The 25680-nt window shown below is 40.6% G+C and overlaps 2 protein-coding genes across 4 annotated transcripts in view; one reads left to right on the forward strand and one right to left on the reverse strand.

Moving 5' to 3' along the window:
• Positions 1 to 25680, reverse strand: part of LOC119653164 (inactive dipeptidyl peptidase 10) — a 348858-nt gene that overhangs the window by 298832 nt on the left and 24346 nt on the right. The window lies entirely within an intron of this gene.
• The window catches only part of LOC119653166 (CD63 antigen), a 47972-nt gene that overhangs the window by 5938 nt on the left and 16354 nt on the right, over positions 1 to 25680 (forward strand). Inside the window, exons 2-3 of the mRNA XM_038057709.1 lie at positions 24549 to 24647; positions 24797 to 24869. Of these exons, the coding sequence (XP_037913637.1) occupies positions 24588 to 24647; positions 24797 to 24869 (133 nt within the window). The 5' untranslated portion in view covers positions 24549 to 24587. The remainder of the gene's footprint in view (positions 1 to 24548; positions 24648 to 24796; positions 24870 to 25680) is intronic.

Below are 25680 nucleotides of genomic sequence, written 5' to 3' on the forward strand. Positions count from 1 at the left end.
GGAATGTCTATAAGGGCAATATCTATGGTAGAAAAAAAAGATGTGGCAGACCCTGCCTGGGATGGAGCGATAACATAGGTCAGGACGCCAAACAGCTTTAGGGATATCAAATTAGTGAACCTCGGCGCGAAACTGGTGTGTCTGGAGTTCCTTACTAAGGCAGGCCTAGACCGGATACCGGTTGTTGCGCTGTTAATGATGATTCAATGTAGGCAGGTAGACTGAATTGTTTTAATCACTACCTGAGAATAGAATCAACGAAAAGCTATTCCAAGGAGGTCTGCTATGGGCACTGTGGAGTATATTGATCGACTCCATGCTATGTGAACTGCAAAATCTATACCCAAAATACACACTCAAGTGCATGCGAGACCTTAGAACGATGTGTAGAAATAAACAACGCATTGTTGACTTAATTGTCAGCGTCAGGTACAGGGTTTCAGTAATTCAAAATAAGGGGAAAACTCTTTAGGCTTTTCGAAAATGTGAAATACATGAGAGTTATTTTAGATGAAAAGCTTCATTATTTAAAATAATAAAAACTTGTTCTTTCTATTCGCTATTGTTGATTTCTATTTCGCAAATACCGATATTTCGCGAACCACTTGTTCCCTTCAGCGGTGCTAACAAGTTAGTAACCGGGACTTGTTAGCACTGATGAAGGGAACAAGTAGCTTTCGAAATATCGATATTTGCAAAAATCAACACTCGCGAATAGGAAAAACAAATTTACTATTACTATTCAATTTGCAGTCATTGAATGTACATATTCATACAACTGCAACGGGAGCAATCCATAGATTAATTCGTTCACTATTCGTGATGCCCATGACAATTCTCAGATCCTCAATCAGCTGTTTGGTAGAAAAAGAAAAAAATTACGATGAACGAGAAGAATTCATGAGGGCAATACTGAGGTCTTCTATCTCGATGGTGCAAAAACAGAATAGGATCCTGGACAAATAAGCGATTGAAGGACAGGCTCATCGCAATCTAGAACGATAGTCAAGCTTCCTTGAAGGCGAAAACTTCTGGTAAAGACGAATGAAAAAGCCTATATTCCGCTAGATATATCAAACTTTTTCTGTCAGGACCAAACAAATGTACGTATTACAGTATAAAAGCTAGATGTGAAGAAGTATTATAGGCATTCTGGCTTGGCATAATTCACATCTGATCTTTGGCGTTGAAAAACTCTAGCTGTAGCGTCACAACCACTAACAGAAATCTTGGGATATATAAATGAATCTATGAGGTCAGGCTTCTATGCTACTTCATATTTGCACACACGCACATATAAAACAGATAAGTAAGAGTGGTTGAAAAACACTGTTTGTTCCAGCATGATGTGCCGCATGACACGGTAAACTGCGATAAAAATCTAGCTAATACACTTTGGCTTACCACCTACAACTCTGCTACCTACTCACTTCCATGCGGAAATTTATGTCATGGACCATCTTTGATTCGCACTGATCGGGCTTAGAGCACTAGACCCCATAAGGATACTGCTTGCGTCGACGATTACGGGGTGGCTACCCACCTGAACATTGATATACTGCGCAGAGGAAAAAATCGGCAATAAGATGTGCAAAATTAGAAGCCGAATTAGAAGACGTACGGTGGCACATAATCTATGGCACTTGGCTTCTGGAAGTAGGAAGGATACAAATAGGCTGGGTTGTTTGTCAGATCCGTAAACAGGCGGTGATTACAAAGTGCTTCAAATGCCTGGAGTTTGGATAATAATAATAGTCGTTGGCGCAACAATTTAATTGAATCAAGGCCTTGAAGGGTGTTAGAGAACTTCATTCAAGATCGCAACGGTATACAGTACCCTATAGGAGACAATATGGTCAGCTAAGTGGGCTGGTGTCCGATGTCAAATCACGACACAAATTCCACTGCCACCAGTGAGATTTGATCCGCGACCTTCCGTATGACAACCTTGTGTTCTAGCCACTCAGCTATCCTTAGATACTTGGCCAAAAACTGGTAAAATGAGGAGAATGGCTCCAAGATATACAAGAGATGAGGTGTTGAAGGGTGGATGTTCTGCATAAAGGACCAGACAAAATATGCCAGTTACATAGTTGACAGTAATAAATGTCTGGTTTTCAAAAAGGACTTGAACATCATGAAGTCATCATGAAAATAATACAAATAATTTTATTTTGATAGGAATTTCCGATCTATTTTATTCATTAAATCGTATCTTCCTTTGTATCGGATTTCCCCATTCGTTGTCCCCAATTTCAAAGCTCTGCAAAGCACCGGGTTTAGAATTGCTTTATAAAAACTCCGACGATAATGCCTTCGGAAGTTAGTTGGCCAAATATTGGATCTATTGTCTGAATCGTGGATTTTTGTCTTTGTGATAGCCCCACTAAAGTAGGCTTCTAACATGCATAGCCTTAAGTCCGATGATAATGAAATGAGAAATAGTAGCATTGAGAGAAATAGACTGTTCGGATGCAGGCTAACCCACGAAGTGAACAAGCATATTCATCCTCTTGTGTAAACTTTTCAAATTTATAATGGGAGAAACCGAGTTATTACTCGTCTGTCTGTTTAGCATTGCAATAAAAATTAATACTTCAAACACGTTAAGCATTTTATAGATTGTCATATCAGCTTTCCTGTTCAGATGATAACTCCAATTCAAATGTTTTGAAGTTCGCAGTCGTATCTTCGTGAGTTGTATCGTCGGACTTTCTTGGTGATGCTAATAAAGAGTGGTACTTTGATATTGACGCAGGGTTCGAAGCTTTATTAAAGATTGTAACGATTAACTCACGCCTTTTTAGGAACACATCGGATTGCAAATCGGGTGGTCACAGTTGCTGATATTGAGTAAAATTTTGGGAATCTGAGATCATTTCCGGTGAGTGGCAAAGAAGACTTATCGTTAAAATTTTTAAGAAGGGTTCGCCTTAAGTGTGATAACTGGAGCGATATTTGCGTGGCCTTCGTACCGGAAGTTATCACACCCCCCTATATCAAAATCCACGCTCACCATCCTGCACTCGAACCCGAAACGGAGCTCTGTCGGTCCAACTGCAACGCTAATCGCAAGCCGCATCAATCAACTGGGATCGCACGTTAGTGTGCGATCAAGCTCTCAACACTGTTTACACCATCCTTTCCTTCTTCTCCCACGTACCTGCGTTGTTATCCAATTAGCTCACTACGAAGAACCATAAAAATTTTCGCTGGAAACATGCACTACGCTCATTTCAAGTTTCAGTACTCTGTGAAATCGAAGACGCATAAGCGATACTTGGTGAGCATCAAGGCCGCTCATCTTGATCGATTACGCAATGTTACTCGGTCAACGTTGTTTCGGTCGTTTTCCATCGTCTTTGAGTTCAGACTAATCTTGGCAAAAGGCGAAACAAATTAAAAGGATAAACTGACTACAGGCCACGATTATACAGGGTGCGGCAGCACTTTTTTCAAAACTCAATAAAAACTATTGTATGCATCGGAAAATATTTATTTTTTATAATGTAGGTACATGTCTAAAGTTTTTATTTACATTGTTTTGAAGATCAAATCTGTTAGGTGACGTCCCCCATTCTCCATACATTGCGTAAACCGATTTCTGGCGTTTGTCATGACTCTTGTTAGCATAGCAGATGTTATGTTGGCAATTTCTTCTTGGATGTTGGTCTTCAAATCTTGTAGGGTTCTTGGACGGTTCACATAAACACGGGATTTCAAAAAACCCCATAGAAAAAAATCACAAGGGGACAGATCGGGAGAGCGTGCCGGCCATTCCAAATCGCCTCTAATTGAGATAAGGCGTTCTGGAAAGTGTTCCCTCAAAACAGCCATCGATGCTCTTGAAGTGTGTGCTGTTGCACCGTCTTGTTGGAACCAAGTGTCCCCCAAATCCAAATTTTCTAGCCGTGGGAAAAAAAAATTCTGTAGCATGTTTACATACCGGTCCGAACGCACTGTCACTGTAACCTCATTTTCCTCAAAAAACCAGGGACCAATAATTCCAGCTGAGGAAATTGCACACCACACTGTGACTTTGGGTGAATGCAAAGGCTTTTGATGCAATTCTCGAGGGTTGGTGTCAGCCCAGTAGCGCATGTTTTGTTTGTTAACCGACCCACACAAATGAAAATGGGCTTCATCGCTAAAAAACAATAGCACCCTCGGGAACGACATCAAGAAGAAGCTTACACGTGTTCATCCGAGAATTGAAGTCACGTTCTGAAAGTTCCTGCACTATCGCCATCTTATAGGGATGAAAATGAAGATCATCACGAGGAATTCTTCTCACAGAACGATCGGATAGTCCAAGGGCAGATGCGTGTTTGCGCGCAGAACGCCGTAGCGATCGCAACATTGACGCTCTCACTGCTTCAACGTTCTCAGGTGATCTAACGGGCCGAGGGACTCCAGTTCTTCCTTTTGTCGCACTTGCAGTTTGTCTGAATGTAGTGACCCATGTAACAATTGATTTGCGGTCTGGGACGGGAGCCAACGGGGCTAAATTAAAGCGATTCCGAAATGCACGGTGTGTTGCAATAACCGAACATCCGCTTGAAAAGTAAACCTCAACGACAAAGGCACGCTCCTCACTATTCCAACGCATGATGGCGACTGAACCATGTCGGGACAAAACTTTACAGTATCCCCTCTTAAACGAGACCACTAGCGCTCCGCTATGACATCAACTAACTGAGTGGCACGCATTTTAAAAAAGTAAGTTAGACTGCCGTATCCTGCATTATGTCATCCGGACTAACCCATATGCAATTTGACTTGGGAAACTTTGATATTACCGGGGAATATGTAAAAGGTAAAGAAAACATGGGACCAGACGCACTATCAAAAATTGAGCGATCTTCTGAAAAACCTCGATGTATTACAAGTAACAGCCCAAGCCTTATCCAAATAGAACAAAATAGAAAACGCCAACATTGATTTACCTGTATCAGCTGAATAAGGGGTTGCAATGAAAAATGATGTAGTTGTAGATATCAACTCTACCACATGCGCCGAAGCTGTCGCAAATTGAAGCATCTATCCTACTAAGGAAGGTATGATTAGTGAAAAAGCCGTTGGTTAATTTGGCAGTATCAGACAGGCAAACTTTCCTTTTGGTATTCTTCATTTCCACTATCCTTTTAATGTCTTCGGGCCGTCGTGCGGCGACGGAACTTTGCAACTTTGTGGACACCGATATGTACTGGAGCTGAATTTGATCCAGCTAAGAATAGGCAACAATAGAGTGAATTTCCGCAGCTAAATAATGGGTGGACACTTGATATGCGATGCTTTTTCACACTCCCAAACTATTTGTGACAACGTTTCGAAGATCTCGGCCCTACGTTGGTTGGATCGCCGCTTTTTCAACAATTTGATTCGAAGCTTCGCTGATATTGTCAGTCTATGTCATAGAGGATACAAAAGTGCTGCCTGTTAAATCAGCCAAGCATGCTGCATCAGTGGCAAAAAGATGGAAGTCACATTTGTAAGATCCTCCACAAGTCTGCTACATTCCGGAGTGTGCGTGGTTTCAATTGGGTTCGTTTTATAAGGGTTCGGCTGAATTTTGTTTCATCTCATGGAAAGTGTTTCCAAAAGCTCTGAAACAGTCAGTGATTGTATCCATTTTCAGCTGCGAGGTTTGGATAAATGTTCTCATATATCTTTGTGTTCAATGACTGGTGAAAATCATTATTTGGTTTATGAAAAAAGATTCTTCCGTGATAACGAATGTGACGTGTACTGAAGTGATTTTGTTAATACACATATCTTGGGTTGATGACGGTGGTAGCGTATTTTGGTCCGATTAGTCTTTTATAAAGCATTAACCTTCTGTTGGAGTGAAGTCCAATTTTCACATCGGATACTGTTCGTAGAGGGTTTATCAAAGTTGAGGGGTGTGTTAAAATGTCATCAAATTGCAGCTAAATGACGAGTGAATGAGTCATGCGTGGGATCAACCGATCTTCAATCTTAAGTCTTTCCCTTTAGTGTTTTACAAATCTTATGGTATTGGGTTTGTTTGTCTTCTGCACACTCTTTTGTGATATTCAGAACATCGACATCCTATATTTTCAATGGAACTATACTCCAGTTTCATTTTCATCGCACTCGATGCTGTGCGGGTGGTGAATTTACAGCAGCAGGACAATACAAACGTGCATAACCAACCAGCATTCGAACCCGGAGTTACGTGATCGAGAGGTTGATGCTTAACCAACCCGGTCATCGCACCGTCATGGTGTTAGGATGATTGATATTGATAGGAGCACTAATCTGTTTGACAAATTTCCTAATTGATTAGCCTTTTGTTGTTGCCAGGTAAGATTAAGATATACAGTACAAAGCTGTCGTACGGAAGGTCGCGTGGGCAGTGGGATTTGTATCGTGATTTGACGTCGGATATCAGTCGACTCAGCTGTGAATGAGTACCTGAGTCAAATCAGAGTAATAATCTCTTGCGAGCGCAATGGTGACCAAATTGCCTCCTACAGTATACTGTAGTGTACGGTTACGGTGTTGAATGAAGCGCTCTAACACATTTCAAGGCCCTGATCCAATATGGATTGTTGTGCCAACGATTAGTATTATTATTAATCCGCAAATTGAAAGATTGCCATAGAGTCGCCTGCAATGTAAAATGACCAGCAATGTAAAATTATACAGCGGCCTTGGAGTAGGCCGTTTTGAAAAAATGTGTGGCAACTGCAGCTAACTTTGAGTGTGCGCCCAGAATAGAAATTTAGAATTTCCGACGAAGTGTCCGGATGGCTTAGTGATTAGAGCGGTAGGCTGTCACAGCGAAAAGTCGCGGTTCAAACCTCTCTGATGGCAAAGGTATTTGTATTGTGTCTAAATGTCGGATACGACTCAGTTGTGAATGACTAGCTGAGTCAAATCACGGCAGTAATCACACCGGTGAGCGCAAGTGACCACATTGACTATCCTAGTGCTGTAATATACCATTACAATCTTCGAAGAAGTGCTCCAATACGCTTCAAAATCCACATCCAATTGGATTTTTATGCCAACGATTACGATCCCTGCGAAATTCTTCAGATGGTTCAGATAAAACCTTTTATAGATATTGTTGATATCAACAGAAATGACAGATGCATAAAGCTTTTCCGGTTTTTCCGAAATTATGTGAAGCCATGCATTTGTAGATTGTTGTTTTCTGTTAACATAACTTCGATTTAGCAAACATTCAAAAAGTTCAGGAGGTGGTAACCCCGATCCTTGACTATGACGCTGACGGGTTTTGGAAAGTACATTGATCAACGAAATTGGACGTTGTAGACAACAGTGAGGTCTCTATTCCTTCCGAAAACACCGATTTCTGGATTTATTGAGAGCTTAAGAGCTCGAACGGTTGACAACCTCTATTAAGAGGGTCTTCTATCGTCACGATTTCAAAAAATTAATTTTGTTTGTTTCGCATATTTTGAAAGTAGAGGATGTTGAAAATAGGCCATAAAAAGGATTTCGCGAAAAGCCCATTCCTTCATGGGTATTTCGGAGGGGGAATATGAACACCTCCCGTCTTTTCGAGCGTTTAGTATAGATTTCGTCATTGTGTAGGCTACGGAATCGTCCATCCTCATGTAGGGGGCCAAAAATTCTTCGGAGGATTCTTCTCTCGAACGCGGCCAAGAGTTCGCAATTTTTCTTGCTAAGAACCCAAGTTTCCGAGGAATACATGAGGACTGGCAAGATCATAGTCTTGTACAGTAAGAGCTTTGACCCTATGGTGAGACGTTTCGAGTGGAACAGTTTTTGTAAGCTGAAATAGGCTCTGGTGGCTGACAACAATCGTATTTCATCATCGTAGCTGTTATCGGTTGTGATTTTCGACCCTAGATAGGAGAAATTGTCAACGGTCTCAAAGTTGTATTCACCTATCTTTATTCTTCCTGACCAGTACGGTTTGATGTTGTTGATTGATTCGTCTTCGGTGCTGACGTTGCCCCACCTTATATTAGGTTGTTGCAAATGAAATGTCGGATATTTGAGTAAAATTTCAAAAAACTATAACTTTTATGAAAATTAATTTTATTAGTCAAAATAAGAACCAGCAGCTTCAACGCACTTCTCCCAACGAGATACAAGGGCATTTATTCCAGTTTCGTAAAAGTCTGGGTTTCTAGAGCTAAGAAATTCTTCAAAGGCATTTTTGACAGCTACTTCATTGCTGAATTGTTTCCCCGCCAAAAAGTGATCCAAATGCTTAAAAAAGTGGTAGTCGGTTGGCGAGAGGTCGGGTGAATATGGTGGATGAGGAAGAGTCTTATATCATTTAATTTTTGGACCGTCATTCTGGAAACATGAGGTCGGGCGTTATCATGGAGCAGTATCACTCCATCTCTGTTGACCAATCTAGGCCGCTGAACACGTAATTTCTCGTGCATTTCATCAAGTTGGGCACAATATTTCTCTGCATTAATTGTTTCACCACGCTCCAAAAACGAATAATGAATAATTCCAGATGCAGACCACGAAACAGTTACCATTACCTTCTTCGGGTGAAGGCTCGGTTTTGGCATGTGTTGTGGAGGCTGATCGGCATCTAGCCATTGCGCTGATCTGCGACGGTTGTCGTACAATATCCACTTTTCATCGCATGTCACTATTCTGCGCAAAAAGGGATTGTTCCTGTTGCGGTTGAGTAGAGAACTGGATATTTCCATTCGCAGCGCCATGTTTTGCTCGTTGACTTCATGCGGAACCCACTTATCAAGCTTCTTCACCTTTCCAAGCTGTTGTAAGTGCCGAGATACTGTCGAATAGTGTACGCCTATTTTCTGTGCAATGTCACGAATCGATGATCGGGGATCAGATTCCACTATCAAACGCAACTCGTCGTTGCCACGAGGTTCACTTTGGAGGGTCATGTCGCCTGATCGGAATTTTTCGAACCACCGCTGTGTCGTTCGTTCGTTTGCTGCGTCAGCTCCAAATGCTCTGCAAATGTTTCTGGTTGCCTCCGCTGCGTTGTGACCAAGTTTAAATTCGTATAGAAAAAGTAGACGTTTTTGACTCCCTTCCATGCTTTTTTCTTTGAGTTTTACTTGGAACTTCAATGACGATTGAAACTGAAATGACTCCTTGATCGAACGAACGACTATTTATACTCAATTATCCCATACCACCAGAGTCACCTTGCGGCAGTTTTAAACATTAAAATCACAACTAACTTCACTTCATTGAAAAATCCGACATTTCATTTGCAACAACCTAATATTTTGTCTTGCCTTCATTGATGTGCAGCCCAAGATCTCGCGCCGCCTGCTCGATCTGGATGAAGGCAGTATGTACGTCTCGGGTGCTTCTTCCCATGATGTCGATATCGTCAGCATAGGCCAGTAGTTGGGTGGACTTAAAGAGAATCGTATCTCTTGCATTTACTTCATCATCACGGATCACTTTGAAATTTATTCCCAAAAACAGGTCTGACATTTAAACATGAGGGTAGAAGACTGCCTTGCAAAAGCAATTGCCCTACCTTTCAAAAATCGCAGTAGTTTATTGGTTTCTGTATGAAAAATAGAAACATCGATTGACAGGGGAAGGTATAAAACTCTTTTTTGGGTGAATTTTCCACTTCTGTCACGGTCTCGCGTACCCATAGCGCTGAATGATTTCTACTACTGAGTTCCCAATGCGCGTACTTTTCAGTTATACTCATCAAGCTTTTTGAACGCCAATTCTTTGAAAGTAGAAAATGAAATAAAAAGCTAGCAGCCTTTTAGAAAAATCTTAATTACTTTCAGATAGAAAATGTATTTTGTTCGAAACACTTTGATTATAGAAGATCTAGAAGAACTAGCAAAACTGTAGGTGATTCAGATATAATAGGAACTGTTCGTGCTTCACTCGTTTAAAAATACATTTGGGCGCTCCTTGGTTTATATATTCCCTAACCCATTAAGTAAATGTCATGGCGTTAATGTCTTTAGCTAGATCTATGAAATCAATCTTTTAATTTGTATACTCAGACATCATTTTGAGGCATAAAAATCATTGAGAAACGTGCATATCAACGCCGGATACATTTGATTGAAACGAACTCACAAAACTTTACCGACTATGCACTTATCACGCCCAAAAACAAAATGTAATAGTATCCTTGATAATTGCGTGATTGATAACTCAATGAAAATCACTGCCAACTTATTTATATCTGCTCAGATTTCATTTGTTATTTCTTCTGCAAATTATTTCAGTATTTATCATCGTTCCCTCCCTTTCCAACAACACACAGTTTGCTGATTACCTTTGTGATTTCCCAATATTCGCTAAGCTGTGCTAATCATCTAGGCCTAATGGACAGGTTTCTCACATATACGAACAAACTCTTTCATCCTACTGTACTGAGTTTCGTTATCAATGACTTCCCGCTCTTTTGATAGCAACTAGAGAATTAAAATATCATTACCGTTTGAGTGTATCTGTACAGGGATAGGAAAGTATATCAAATAATATATGAAGTTCGTAGAATCATAAACAAATTAAGCTGTCGGGGATTTGGAATATCACGAGAAAATTGTTAGGGGCTTAAAATAACAAAATTGATGCCTTTATTGGTGCAATGTGTGAATATCTCCAAAAAAAGCTATCGTATGAAACCCAGGCAATAATTTATTTGTTTAGGCAAAAACATCATTTGAAGGATTCTAAAAGAAGGGAACGAATAAAAAAAATTCTGAAATTGATATCGTTTCAGACTTTTTAATTATGATAAAGAATAAACTGTTATCAAGAAAAAAAGTACATAAACGTATGGAGGGGGCAAGTGTATTTCTTTTTTCTTCATTGATTGTAATGATTCAGTATTAAATTATTCATTAGACTGAATCACGTCGAACTCATCTACGATTTGTATGTTCCTGCGTTTTTCAAATTACAATTTCCAAGTCATCTTTGAAGGTCGAAAAGTGAAAAACTGTAATTGTTATGAATCAGTGGCGGTTAACTGAATATTATTGGTCCAAATCTTACAAGCGCGGCCGGTTTAGAATGAATGATTCAACACTCAAACTATGACTATATTGCTCTAAAAAACCCATATAAATTCCTCCATATCAGCCATGATTTCCAAACACAAACCCGTATGGCATTTAACAACTCACTAGTGTAGGTTACTTTCTATTCCTGTTTATTGTAATCATCGCCCAATCAACCGGTCCTTTAGACTGTGCGAAGTCCCCGGTATTTTGCTGGAAAGTAGTAAGCAGTCCATCATAGGGCATTAATGACTGATTGAAATTTTCAAGTAACAAGAGATCACCTCCCATATGTCGTACCTATAAAACAGCTCGGAGACGCTGGGGAGTCTAAATTTAACATGAGTATTGAAGTAATTCCACTTACAGATTCTAGAATAGCATTAGACAATTCAGAACAAAAATCCGCCTACCCTTTGCCGATAAGCTTTTGTGACGCCCATGCTTCCATTCATCTATGATATTGTATAAATTATAATACACTTATATGTCTTTATGTCCTTTGGGTAATGTGGTTAAATTAGGAGACTGGGAGACCATATCCTCCCTTTTGCCAGGCGCGATTGAAACTTTCAAGCAATCGAATGAAACTTACCCTTCCGTATCTATATTTTGGATGGATTTATATCGCAATATTCCGTTTATTAGTGCGGAATGAAAAAATACTATGTGTAGTTAGTCCTAAAATCTTGGTTTTGCTATTGTTAATCTCTTTTTTTAATCCAGAACAATTTAGCCAAGGTTTATGAATTGATATGAAAACTAGAATTCTAGTCGACTTGTTTGAAAAAAGATATTATGAATAGTTGTTGGGAGAGAGACGACACAGCCACAGAGCAATATTCAAAGATGTTTCTACCAAGGGAGGTGTGAAAAGCTTTAAGGAGGACTTGACTTAGATAATACCAGGGCGCAGGATTTTCGTTAATCTAGGAAGTTGTTTTTGGTTTATCAACTATTGGAGAAAGGGTATACACCTGATCCGAAGAACGGAGCGCTCGAAAGGTGGCTGTTTAGGTTTCATATACATACGAAGAATGGTATAGGCTGCAGTATGAAATGTGGATTAGTACACACGATGGAGCATCAAACCTAGGAAAGACCTGCTAAACCAACACCAACAGCTCTATTACTAAACCCTCCAACCCTCCATCCCCACGTGATGATCGCTGGGAGTTCTTTCTTAATGAAAACACTACCAACGTAGAACAATGAAGGCGAGTCTGCCGTGCCTAACTGTAGCTGGGACAAACTGTACCAATTGGTCCTCCAGGTCGGGGGTAGGTTAGGGCTGACAACCCTACACGGAAAAGCGATGTTATGAAGCCACGAAAGGAGCCTCGGACTGGATGGGTATTACAATGACGAACCCACTAACGATTTGCGCCTTTTCCCATGAAACGTGCGCTCCCTGTATCGATTGAATGCTGCTCAGCAGCTAGCCGATGCCTTATCCCAATACAAGAGATGCGCTAAACAGGGACCGGTTTCTTGGAGAATTGGCGCAACACCGTATTTTGTAGCGGCCATTCAGTAAACTATGTGCGTGGAGTAGGTTTCCTACTCAGCCAGAGAATGACTTGCTGTTATCGGCTTTGAAAACATAATGCGAAAGGTTGTGTATTCTGCGTTTGCGAGGCAAATTTCGAAATATAAACCTCATTAACGTTCACGCCCCGACAATGGAGCCTGCAGAATCGGAGAAACATACCTTCTACGAGGCAGTAGAACGGATCCCCGAAGCCTATACAAATATGATGTCAAAATTATACTTGGAGATGTTAACAGCCAGTTAGCAGTATTGTACGAAATGATTGTTCAAAGTACCGGATTTGCATTGAAAGCGGTGCACAAACAACCATGGGTCTCTCCAGACAGGACCGCCATCCACCAAATTGACCATGTGATAGTCGAATGCTCTCACCTCTAGGCCTTGATGAATGCCTAAACATATAGGGGGGCCAATATAATCACTATCTCGTTGGCATAGCGCTCCGGACGCGGATAATAACACCGTTTAGAACCCCCTCTGACAATTATGTGAGAGTGAATACAGGATGGATGCCGCAATAACCGCAGCTAATAGAGATCCTGGAGATGAAGCATCAACAAATAATCATCACAATAACCTCAAGAACATTATCATTAATACGGCCACAAATTTATTTGGCCCCAATCGCAATAAAAGTGAGGACGATTAATTCGACGACGAATGTAAGCTAGCAGCGAAACGGAAGAATGCTGGACTCTCAAAGAACGCGGTACGAGCATCGGACTCTGTGAACCTGTCCGTGGCAAAAATGGTCCGTGATGCTGAGGTAAATGCGAGAGGCATGACCCTCTTTAAGTCCACTCAACTACTGAAAGAACGACCCAACAATGAAGGCAAGACGAAATATATGGGGCAACGCCAGCACCAAAAACCAAACAACATCAAATCTCACTGGTCAAATGAAAAGAATAAAGATAGGCGACTACAAATTTGAGATGGTTGATCATTTCTCCCACCTAGGGTCGAAAATCACAACCGATAACCGCTACGACGATGAATGATCTTGCCATTGCTCATGTATTCCTCGGAGACTTGGGTTCTTAGGAAGAAAAATTGGGAATTCTTGGTCACGTTCGAGAGAAATCTTCCGAAGAACTTTTCCCCCCTACATGAGGATGGACGATTCCGTAGCCTACATAACGACGAATTCTATGAGCGATACCACAACCGTCTGGTTGTGGGTAAAATCCGGCAGATTGCGGTGAGCGGATCAGTTAATCCGTATGGATGAAGATTATCCAGCCCGATAAATTGATTAGGGCAACAACCAAATTAATAAGACTGACTAGGCTCACTCTGATCAATGTGCGAGGTCAGATAAAAACAGCAGGATCACTCGATCCAAGAAAAGGGGATGCGCTATCATACATCCTCTTGAATCAAGCCCTGGAAAATGTGATACGCAATGCTGATATTAAAGCAAGAAACACCATCCTCTTCAAATTCACCCAGGTACTGGCACGTGTGCTGTGGGTTGGTCACCTAATCTGTATGGGTGAGGATGATCCAGCCCTGAAACTCTTTAAGGGCAATATCTATGATAGAAAAAGACCTCGCAGACGCTACTTCAGATGGAGCGATGGTGTAGGCCAGGACGCGAGACAACTTCTAGGGATATCGAATTGGTGGACCTCGGCGCAAAACCGGGATGTCTGTAGTACCGTACTAAGCCAGCACTAAACCAGATACAGCTTTCTCCGTTGATAATGAATAATACCATCGTGGGTTTTATTTGGCTTTACTGAAAGCCTATACCTGAGATGCCAATTGTCAATCAAATCAACGCCGCGCGGTATATTTCTACATACCAGTTCATCCGTATGAGCTTGGCAGTATATTGGTAGATTTTACAAATCGCATATTAGTGAATCGAAGAGCATACTCCACAGATTGGACGATAGCACAGCTCCTTGTGGCAGTCTTTCGTTGCTTCTGTTATCAGGTAGCGATCAACACACATTCATTTCTGCGATAGATCCACTCAATTAAAGGATCGTCGACCCCATGCATTCTGATGGTATCACTAAGTTGGATAGAGGAGGTTTTGGAAAGGCGCGACGTCAAAGGCTTCTCCAATGTCCACAAACACCTCCATCGCGTACTCGCCTTTCAAAGTGATGTCCGCCATCTTTAAAACCAAAGAATGCAGACTCACAAGGCTTTTCACGGCGTTAAGCATATTGGTTTTCATTACCCTTGAGCACTCCCTCCAGATATTTCAGCAAAAATGATAATAAGCTAATCTGTCCGAAGTTCTTAGAGTTTCAATAGCAGTAATCTTCGCTGGGTTTCGATAGGAAGACTACCTTAACCTTCCGCCAAGAGGTAGTCACGTATCCCAGAGCAAGACATCCTCTGTATCCTACTTTGACATCGCAAGACACATAGATACGATCCATACCAAGTATTTTGAAGTGCTCAAAAGACAGTATAGCAGCTCTCATTTTTCCATTGGTAGTTATTGCTCGTGCAGTGTCCCAATTCCCCTTGCAATTCGTGTTGAAAGGTTTTCAGAATCCGCTCACTCCCTCGCCCTTTTCTCTCTTAAATTCCGGCTGTGAGTTCCTGAAGTTTAGCCAGTCTTCATTCATGATTCGAAAGTCGCCTGATTGTGTTCATTGAATTTCGTCCAATCCGTCTTTGTATTGCCTGCAATAATCAGATTTAATGCTAAGTAACGGTGGTGTGACAGTGAGATTTCGCTCAACACCCGCCAGTCTTTGATCAACTCTAATAACTTTATGCAGATTGTTAGGTCAATTACTCCACTTCTTTTGGTCCCACGAACTTAAGAGCGCACTCTACGTTCTCGGTCATCAGACCAGCTGAAGTGATGAAATCAGACAGCTTCTCTCCTCTAGGATTGCTTTGCTACTGCCCCAAAAAAATATGCTAAGCGTTCGCATCGCAAATTAGGAGTCCAAGATCACTTGATCCTGCATACACTACCAGATTCCATAGTTCTTGCGTCGATGGAGGACACAACAATCATAGGATAAGTAAGCAGAGGCAATTATAACGTTTCCCCTTTTTTCATTAACCTAATATAAGTTGACCAGAACTAGGTCCTGAAAACAATATCGTCTCAGCATGATGGTAGCTTCTAAAAATTTTACCATCAGGAGGCAAGCTCTCCATCTTGATGATCTCTCATTGATGCTGATTCAATACCACAGAATAATCGAGCCCACGGCTCTTATACCAGAAACATATAATGGTATTCCTGCGGCACTACTCTGCTACCAGTAGAAAGGAAGACGCTTTGGCATTTCGCAGGTTAAATTAATCAGCCGTTATGCTTGTAGACATAAGTGTAGTCTAATTTGAAAACCGCCGCTAACTGAGGAGTTTGCTGCGTCTTGTGTTTGTCTCACTGGGGTCCCATTGCGGCTGCCAGCTTGTCTCCATCTTCCGTCAAAACTTCCGCTTTATTGATATTTTTTGTGGGGAAACATGAATCTGGTGAGGCCTCCAGTGGTAGTGAACCACTGCAAATTACCCCACCACGATAAGGTGATGTCCGTGGAGAGACCAGAAGCATTACAAATCAAACAATTTTCCGTCTTTTTATTACCAACGTTATTTACGAACAAATAGAAAGAATCCGCTACAAATCATTTGATACAGAAAAATGCTTTGAGGGAAATCATTTCATAAAGCAACAAACTGATAATAGTCAGAAATTATAATGATTCTCATGTGTAACATCATAAAATGCAGCTAATTTGCATGTACGCTCACTGCAATTTCCACCTAAGTCCCCAGTTGCACTTACCCGAGCCAGTAGCTTGCTAAACTACCAAAGACAGTGCATGAATTATTTATCGTTCCAATGATTCTTATAAGGTTATGCAATCTCTCCATAGTAGTTTAGTCCCCTATAAACTATCTCCACTCTATAGACATACTGTCACTACAAACACTTTTCCATATCCGAAAACGGAAAGAAACGCCAATCAGAATCGATTTAAAAACAATTACAAATAATTTAAATAATGTTTTCAGTGCCATAATATTCCAAATATAGACAACGTAACTTCAATGAATGGGTGCCTCTACCTTCGTTGCACCTACTGCTTTTGGAATGGAGTTGAGGAAGGAAAAGCTAATGACGGATATAGCGATATCGATATTTTAACATGAATAATTGATAACAATGTGATTATGCCTGTTGACTGTATTTTATAAAGTGACGTATACTTCTCAAGTAAATGTTCTAAATCGAGAAATGTGAGAAATTTTACGCATGTTATGGAACTGATTACTCATTTAAAATAATATAATTTACGTCGGGGCAAGGAATGAGCAAGTCTAAACTATTTCATATTATAATATGTTGTGTGATGATTTTTGAAGCTTTAATGCTTTTTCTTTACACAAAAGTATCTAAATTGTAGTGTCCTTAAATTTGATTCTGCCGAGAGCCTGTTACAACCACTGTCAAAGTAGTTGAGGAACTTCATGCAACTATTATTTACAATCTAATCAACTTCCTTGTTGAGGCGCTGATTATGAAACAAGTCGCGAAACCGGAAGCTGGAAGCTTCAGGTACGAAAGGTTTTGTGTATTTAATATTAGGTGGCACGTAATATATGCATATATTATGTGAGAGTGTCCACTTTCGGATGATATTGACATTCACAGTCATGAAGCGACAACTTTGACGTATTATAACTTTGTTTAATAATAGTGCGATTTCCACCAAACTTGGTGAGATCATGCTCTATGTTTCGTGGTGCTAGGATGAACTTAAGGGGGGTTTTGCAGCTGATTACTAAAAATTATAGCAATATAGTATTATTAACTTTATTTATACAGATATCAGTATACACAAAAGTCAGTCCGATCGGAATTATGGCGGTTTTACATTCAATATAATTTGCAATCATGTCGTGTTTGCGATTATATATAAAGAGGCGATTGCCATCTGTAGCCACTTGCGAGCATGCTGCTCCCAGGGTAGAGGCGAAGCAACGTCTGATGAGATACCTCTGTCCAGGTTGAAATCGCAAACAGTCTTCCTTCTTTTCAAATACCTAAGTGCTAAGCGGAAGAATAGGTCTCTCGTCACTATTTATTATTTTCGCGAAGACGGTATGCTACGGTCCTACAGGGTCAAGGTAAAATGTTAGGCGACCAAATCGTCAATATCCAATAAATATTCACAAGGCTTCAATGACATCAAGGACATAGTTACAGGCATTGTGGATTGCTATGCTGTGCTTGAGAATACTGGTTTGTTCTGTGATCATCAACGATCTGGGCAACCTCATTCTGTGCCGGAGTCGAAAATGATTAAATCTGTGGAAATATGAAATGATTGGAAATGGCCGCAAGATTTTTATTTGTGCAACTAAAACTCTTGCAACGGGAAGTGCATATTCCACATAAACCCATGTCTCGTATCATAAGGCTGCATTTAAATGGTGTAACATGATGTAACGTAAGGGACTTTATGTCCCATTTACAATTGTTGTCACACATGGTCTCGCGGCTGCGTAGTTGTGGGAGAAAACAGGTTCACTTTGGTACATTTTTAATTCCAGTATATGGTACGCAATCGTGTGATTTGTTGTTGAAGTCACATTGATATCCATCAAGTTTCTTTAACTTTAAATAGGCATAAGACATTATCGATCGCGCTGTACAACACTAAAGTAAAACTACCAAGTCGGGTAACAGGTTGCTTCGGGAAAGACTCCAGCTGGCCCCGACATTATTTAACATCGCTCTGGAGTGCATAACCCCAAAGATGCCAGTGGATCTAAATGGTACGTTACTGCACAAATTATCGCAAATAGTAGCCTATAGGGATGATATATAATAGACATCCTGGCTTGATTGCAAGAGAGCATTAAGGAAGGGCCTTTGTGAATTCTGGCAAAGTAGAAGAGGAAGTTGGCTTAAAAACGAACGAAGAGAAGATCAAAATCATGGCATAACTTAGAAGAAAGACGCATTGAACGATTACAACTTCGAACGGGTCGTCAATTTCTTGTACTTAGGCACACCCTTAACAACGAAATACACGAAGTTAACCGGCACATCATACATGGCAACAAAACCTTCTGCTTGTGCTGCTAGTTCTCAAAAATAATGTGCAGAGGAAAGCCAAGTTCACCACATAGAAAAACTTTGATTCAGCCGGTCCTGGATTACGGTAGCGAGACTGGCCGAAGAGCAAAAAAATCAATGGTTTCGAGAGTCGAATTCTCGGGAGACCCAGTGAGGGTGAATGGTGGATGGCGAATAAGATAAAACAGTGAGTTGTAATATTCGTTTTAGGAATGATGGGGTCCTAAGTCCGCATCAACTTAATGCAGGACCGGACCAAATGGGAAGCAACTTACTCCCTCTTTCCTGGTCCACGGACCCCTCGTTTAGGGCTTGCACCCAAACTTCTCAAAAAAGTGAAGCGATGGCGGCTTTACGGTTTCTTACCAGGGCAGAGGCAAATCGTCAGACGCTGCCTCACCTCTGCCCTGGGAGCAGCGTGACCGTAGCGGCTCGTAGATGTTGAGTGCTCCTTTATATAATTCGTAGAACACGACATGCAAGCCCTAAACGAGGGGTCCGTGGACCAGGAAAGAGGGAGTAAGTTGCTTCCCATTTGGTCCGGTCCTGCATTAAGTTGATGCGGATTTAGGACCCCATCATTCCTAAAACGAATATTTCAGCTCTTGCCAAGCTCTGGTCAATAAGGCGGATTTGCGCTCAATATAATTCGTAGTCATGTCGTGTTCTACGAATTATATAAAGGAGCACTCAACATCTGCGAACCGCTACAGCCACGCTGCTCCCAGGGCAGAGGTGAGGCAGCGTCTGACGATTTGCCTCTGCCCTAGTAAGAAACCGTAAAGCCGCCGCCATCGCTTCACTTTTTTGAGTGAGTTGTACCTATTATATGACTAACCTAAAGTCGTCATTTATGTTTAGATGCCAAAGTTCGTGTTCGCTTAAATTAGGCCGTGTAATGTGTGTGGACGACAAAAGAATTCCCACAAGCCTACTAGAAACTAAGGCCGAAAATAAACGACCACCTGGGAAATCCTGAAACAGATGGGAGGACTCAGCGGATAACACCAATTACACACTACTCGGATTCTGAAATTCGAAGACATCGTCACTCGGCAAAGGAAAGTAGAGACGAAGATTTCGGCAGGCCAGGGATCGACATCGGACTGTATTGCTGTAGAAAAAGAAGGTTCTAGGCCATGCTATGATCGTAATATGATATATGAATTTCCATATGCTAAACTCAAGCGTCGTTTTACGATACCTCCCTTGTGTTATTTTACGTTACGTTGTGCACATGACAAATGCGGCCTAAAAGATACATACTGGACATGTACCTATGGATGCGTTGAAGCTGAGACGTAAAAACAATGTGTACGGGCAAATTCTGCTCACTAACAATCCGCTGTAAAAGAATCGACCAATAAACGAAATATATATGCTTGTCACTATCTCCTAAATGGGGCACCGTGGCCAGCTCTTCCCCAGAAGCCTTAATTTTGCCTCTACTGTTCTATCCCACGTGTTTCCCGGTGACCCACTCATCCACCACTCTGGGATAGTAGATTCTATTGCATAGCATAGTGAGCAGATTTAAGTCCCACACATCTTCCGAAAAAACAGCATGAAGTACGTCACCGATAACAAGAAGGAATAGTGTCGGCACCAGAATGTAATATATTCGACTCACTTTAAATTCAAGTTCCACAGAAATGTTACCTCGATGCAGCGCCTGATATTTCTCGCCATCATATATCTAATTATAGCAGAACGCTCCTTTTGCATAGAGCATTCCAGATATTTTACCTGTTTACGCTGTCAAAAATCGTCTAGAAATCAATAAAGAGCGGGTGAAGCGGAGATCTAAATTCCACACTCTTTTCCAACATGATCCGAAGGGTGTTGATCAAACTTTCGATGTGCTCTTTAATTGATTTCGGTCTCTCGTAGAATTCGTCTTCATTCGGCAAGGCCATGCGACTGGGTCCTCCAATTTGAAAACCCTAACGGTTATTGATCTTGTACATCGAATCTTCCCATCTATCTGCGTCTTTCCAAATGGTCGTTGCTCTATTTGCAATCTTCCTTTCAGAAGTTAAAAACTTGGTTCGTCTATGCGATTCATATAGTCGGCTCGTAATTGTTGAACAAATTCAAGCGAGGCCACCGTCTTGTTTAAGAACAGAATCTTTAGGCTTCTTGTCAATTGTACAAGACCAATTGACAAGAAGCCTAAAGATTCCATCTGGACATCATCATTCTAATGAATGTGACCAACTTTGACGGAAATTGAACCTCATTTTGTATAATACCTTATATTTCCAGTTTTTCTCAGATTTGCTTCTCAATAAGAAAATCTGGTTGATCTGTTTGAATCCCTCTTGATATCCACCAGTTATGGTCAATAATTTCGGACCATATTATTTATAAATTACGATTTTTTCCCAGTCTATGAATTCTTGCGTTCACATTTCATTGTAGAGCTCATAAGGTATTGCTGTTGGTACCACTATTCCGACTTTTAGAATTTTAACTCCATTTAAATTGTATCAAAACCGCGCTTTGCATTTACCAAGAACTAGTTACGCACCCTTTACTTCTTCTAGTGCTGAAAAGAGTAAGGAGGGGGAGGGGGAATTACTTGCTCAATTCGGGCATTCAGGTCTTGTATCTTAGGAAGTTTTCTGTCGGGTATTTACAATGTGTAATTCGAGATTGGAATTCTGTCCTAAAGTCGCTGTTCAGTTTACGGGATTCGTCGTCTAGCCACTTGCGTTTCTTCTTAATGCAAACCATGTTAGTTTTGTTTGCCCTGCGTATTTCTTTCATCCTTATCGGATAGTCTCTGTTGCGTATGTACAATTTTCGTGTCCAAGTCGGTCAAACATACCTGATGGAACCACTCATCTTTGTATTAAGCTTTGTACTGATGGTCGCTTCCGCTGTTGGTTAGTTGCTGCTCCACTTGCTCTTAAAAGATTTATTGCTCCAACCCGACATAATTTTTAACCATTCTTTAATCGTGGAGCATTGAATTTAGCTTTTGGGGGAGGTCTGCTCTATCTGTTTGATATAATTTGGTAGGTTGGAAAGGTGGAAATTGTGAATCCCCTGGCATGCAGGGTAGTGTTGCTCTACGTTGCGTTTAAAGGGGATGTCAATTTTTTTCCGTGGAATATAGACAATGAAAGAAAAGTACTTTTTGAAGCCAATTTTAGTTTTGACATTGGTCCGAAAGGCGTCAATTACTTCAAACTGCCGAACCGAATGAAAATAATGATGGCTGTTAATAATAGTATATTACTATATTTAGTATTAGTGTATATAGGAATTAGCTAGAAACCCCCCTAGTTTATTCTAGAATGCTACATAATAACAAAGTTATAATAGCTTAAAATGGTCTCTTTCGTGCAAATTTATTGAAATCTAAGTTTTTGAACGTTAATATTACACTAAAGTGAAAAGTCTGGTAAACTAAATGCATAAACATTACAAGCTAGATACAAATGGGACAAATATCCTCTCAAATATTCTTATATAAAAAACACACAAAACCTTTCGTAGCTGAAGCATTCAGCTTCCGATTTCCTGACTTGTTTTGCACAAACCAAATCTCCACAATAGTTAAAGTTTAGGTCTTTATTACATCGTGGAAACTATGTCCTTATGTAGTCCTACAATATAGCGGTTCGTTTCATTCTTTTTCGTCGAAGTGGCCTGTCGTTGGAGAATAATGAGCCTTAGGTTGTTCTATATGGCTATAAAATGTCATTGACAGAATCATAGTTTTCTTTTATGGAGCAGCTCCGGATAGCTCAATGGGTAGAGCACTAGGCTGTCGTATGAAATGTCACGGTTGAAAACTCAGTGTGATTTGTATCATGACTTAACGTTGGGTAATTATCGACTCAGTTGTGAATGAGTAGTGAGATAGCCAAATCAGGGTAATAATCACGTGCGAGTGCAATGCTGACCACATTGGCTCCTACACGATATCGCAGTCCTGTAATATGCCGTCAAAATTTTGAGTGAAGTGCTCGAACACGCTTGAAAGTCCAGATCCAATTGGATTGTTATTATTATTATATTATATATTATGATAATAATAATCGTTGGTGCGACAATCCAATTGGATCAGGACGTTGAAGTGTGTTAGAGCATTTCATTCAAGACCGCAACGGTACAATACAGGATAACAGTACCCTATACAAGGCAATGTGGTCAGCATTGCCCTCGTCCAACATTATTAGCCTGATTTGACTCAGGTAGGCATTATTATCTGAGTCCAAATCACGATACAAATCCCATTGCCATCGATGAGATTTGAACTCCGACCTTCCGTACCCCTTGTGCTCTAACCATTCAGCTATCCGGACACCTATTATATATATTATTATAGATTATGAGTTAAAAACTCTTTTTCCCGAATCTCAGAGATTATCTTTATTTGCCACAAAAGTAACGCGTTACACTGAACCTGGTAGCTCCTCACTCCATTGAATTCCTCCATGTCCTACGGAGAGGGCAGCATGGAGAACAGCACCGATAACAAGAAAAAATAATATCAACGTCAAGATGCAACCTGACGGATTCTGCTTTGGGCCTCAAATTCCTAAGATTTTACCTCGACGCAACTCGGGATATTTTGCGTCATCAGATGTCGCTCTGATAATAGCTATTAGTTTTTCCGGAATGTCCCTCTTGTGTAGAGCACGCCAGATACACTCCCTGTTCATGATATCGAAAGCCATCTCGGAATAAATCAAGAGCAGGTGAAGCGGAGATCTAAACTCTACGCACTGTCCCAAGATGTCCCGTAAGGTGTTAATATGGTCAATGCAGGAGGATTCGGAATGGTATTATAACTAGCCTGCTCTCTGTCGAACAGGGTCGCAGCTCTCCAACCCTGCGAGAACACGTAAACTACCATCAAATGGTGAACCTTTTCGGGGCGGATGTCAGCAGATTGGTTCGCATATCCAAAAAACAACTCACAAATCGAGTGCTAATTGCAAAGTGATCAATCTGATTGCTCATACCGCGTCGGTCAGTTGAAACCCAATCGATCTGCGCTCGAACAATGTGTCATCGATGACGAGCTGGTGAAAGCTCCAGAAATCCATTATTCTTACGGTCGCTAAAACAGTGCTTCCTGATCACATGGCCAAACCCACCGTGGCATTCAAATCAGCCTTTAGGGAGCTTCCTAAACTGCGTGTAATTGTTCGAAAGTCTCTCTTGTGCACAGCACTGTACAATTGTGATGGTCCTTAACCTGGACCGGAATCTTGAAGTCAGAAACCGGCTCCCAGGTCAAGAAAGCGCACGTTAGCGGTAGTCGTCGGAAACAACCCGACGTTGGATTCGCTTATGCTGCTACTTGATTTTCCAGAATACAAAAGCACATTGGCACAAGAGAGAGTGGACTACTCTCCACAGTCCCACCTGTCCCCCAGTGCCTTTCAAGGGGGAAAAAGGGCAACTTCAATATGGTCCTAAGTTGTATTCTTACTTCAGCAAGTCTCAACAAAACTGAGAATTAACAGCAACGAAGTGGGAGTCTGGATGGTGGATATCAATCGGCTCAGCTTGAACGAGGAAGTCAAATCAGAAAAATAAACTCGGGCGAGCTGACCACATTGCCTCGCAGCACACTGTTATGATCTAGAAATGAAATGTTCTGACACATTCAAGGTCTAGGTCCAAACAGGACTGTTGCACCATCGATAATCATTATATAATTGGAAGTTAAAATTAATTTATTTACTGCCATAGATTTTGGTCGTTATTATTTCTCTTGCGTGTGACTAACCACGTGTAACATTTGAAGAACCAGCGTAGGATGCGTTCGTCGCAGTGAAGTTCAAAAGAAAAACTAACTTTTCGAATTTTATTTATCGATAATAAACAGTTATCTTCTATGTATGCATTGTAATATATTATCTTTTTAATATATTGCCCTCACTTTCAGATTGTTTCTTACACTTGAATCCGCTCTCTAACCATTAAAATGGCAGTTGGAATAACATGTGTTAAAGTGATTGTATTTGTTTGCAATTTACTTTTTGCGGTACGTATTCTATCATTAATCATTACTAACGATTCAATAGTAGAATTTATCTTTGTTGTTTATCATTGATAAAAACAGCTTAACCATATAGTTTACCTTTTGAATAATTTTTGCACTTTTATTTTCATTCCGGTGTACTCCGTAAATAGCTAACTGGTGTGCTAATCTTAACAGTTGGTGCTATTGTGCAAACCACTTACAATCATTATTCGAATTTCGTGGGTAAGTAAAAACAGAATAATATTTTTTCCTTTAAATGAATGTAATCACTCGTTAACAATTGTCTTATTTTATCTGTTCGCTTCGATTATGAATTTCAATATCGATAACATTCACATATCACTATATACTAATTTTAATTGCTTTAAAATTGCGAATGGAGCGATAAAAGTCTAAATTAAATTTCAGGTTATTCTCCAGCATCACGAGATTCGGAACATCTTATCTTTTCAAGTAGCATTAGTGAAAGATTGATTAATGAGAAACGTCATTAATTTGCATCTACTTGAAAATCAATAAGTCATGTCGAAATAATTTTATCAAGTTCTCGAGAAGCTTTCAATTTAATTTACAACTCTACGTTGGACAGATGGTAGCTTCGGCTTGAATTGTACTATGACAAATTAGGCTATATGAGTGTACAATGAAGTTGATCCGTAACTCCCTAACCGAAGTGCAAACAATTTTTCATTTGAGCTTACATCTTTTATAGCAAGCACTTCAAATTAGAACGCCAACGTTTTCCCCATTGTTCAAAGAGATCAAACAGCTACTTTCCAGTGTAGTTTTTCATTTACGCAGCGAACTATGTTGAATCACTTCAATCTTCGCGGAACTATTTTTTGGCTTTAGAGAATAGCCAGAGGTGATTTATTGGTTCCGATCCATATTTTGCACGAGATTTACTCGATTGAAAGGCTGTTTTAGGGGCCATAGACAGATATCCAAGTCTGATCTCCCTAATTAATGCATCTCATTATAAACCCTGGGCGTTAGGGCTTAAAAATACACACAAAGTCTTCTCTACTTGTCG

This window comes from Hermetia illucens, chromosome 3 (genome assembly GCF_905115235.1).
Source record: "Hermetia illucens chromosome 3, iHerIll2.2.curated.20191125, whole genome shotgun sequence".
NCBI classification, from domain to species: Eukaryota; Metazoa; Arthropoda; class Insecta; order Diptera; family Stratiomyidae; genus Hermetia; species Hermetia illucens.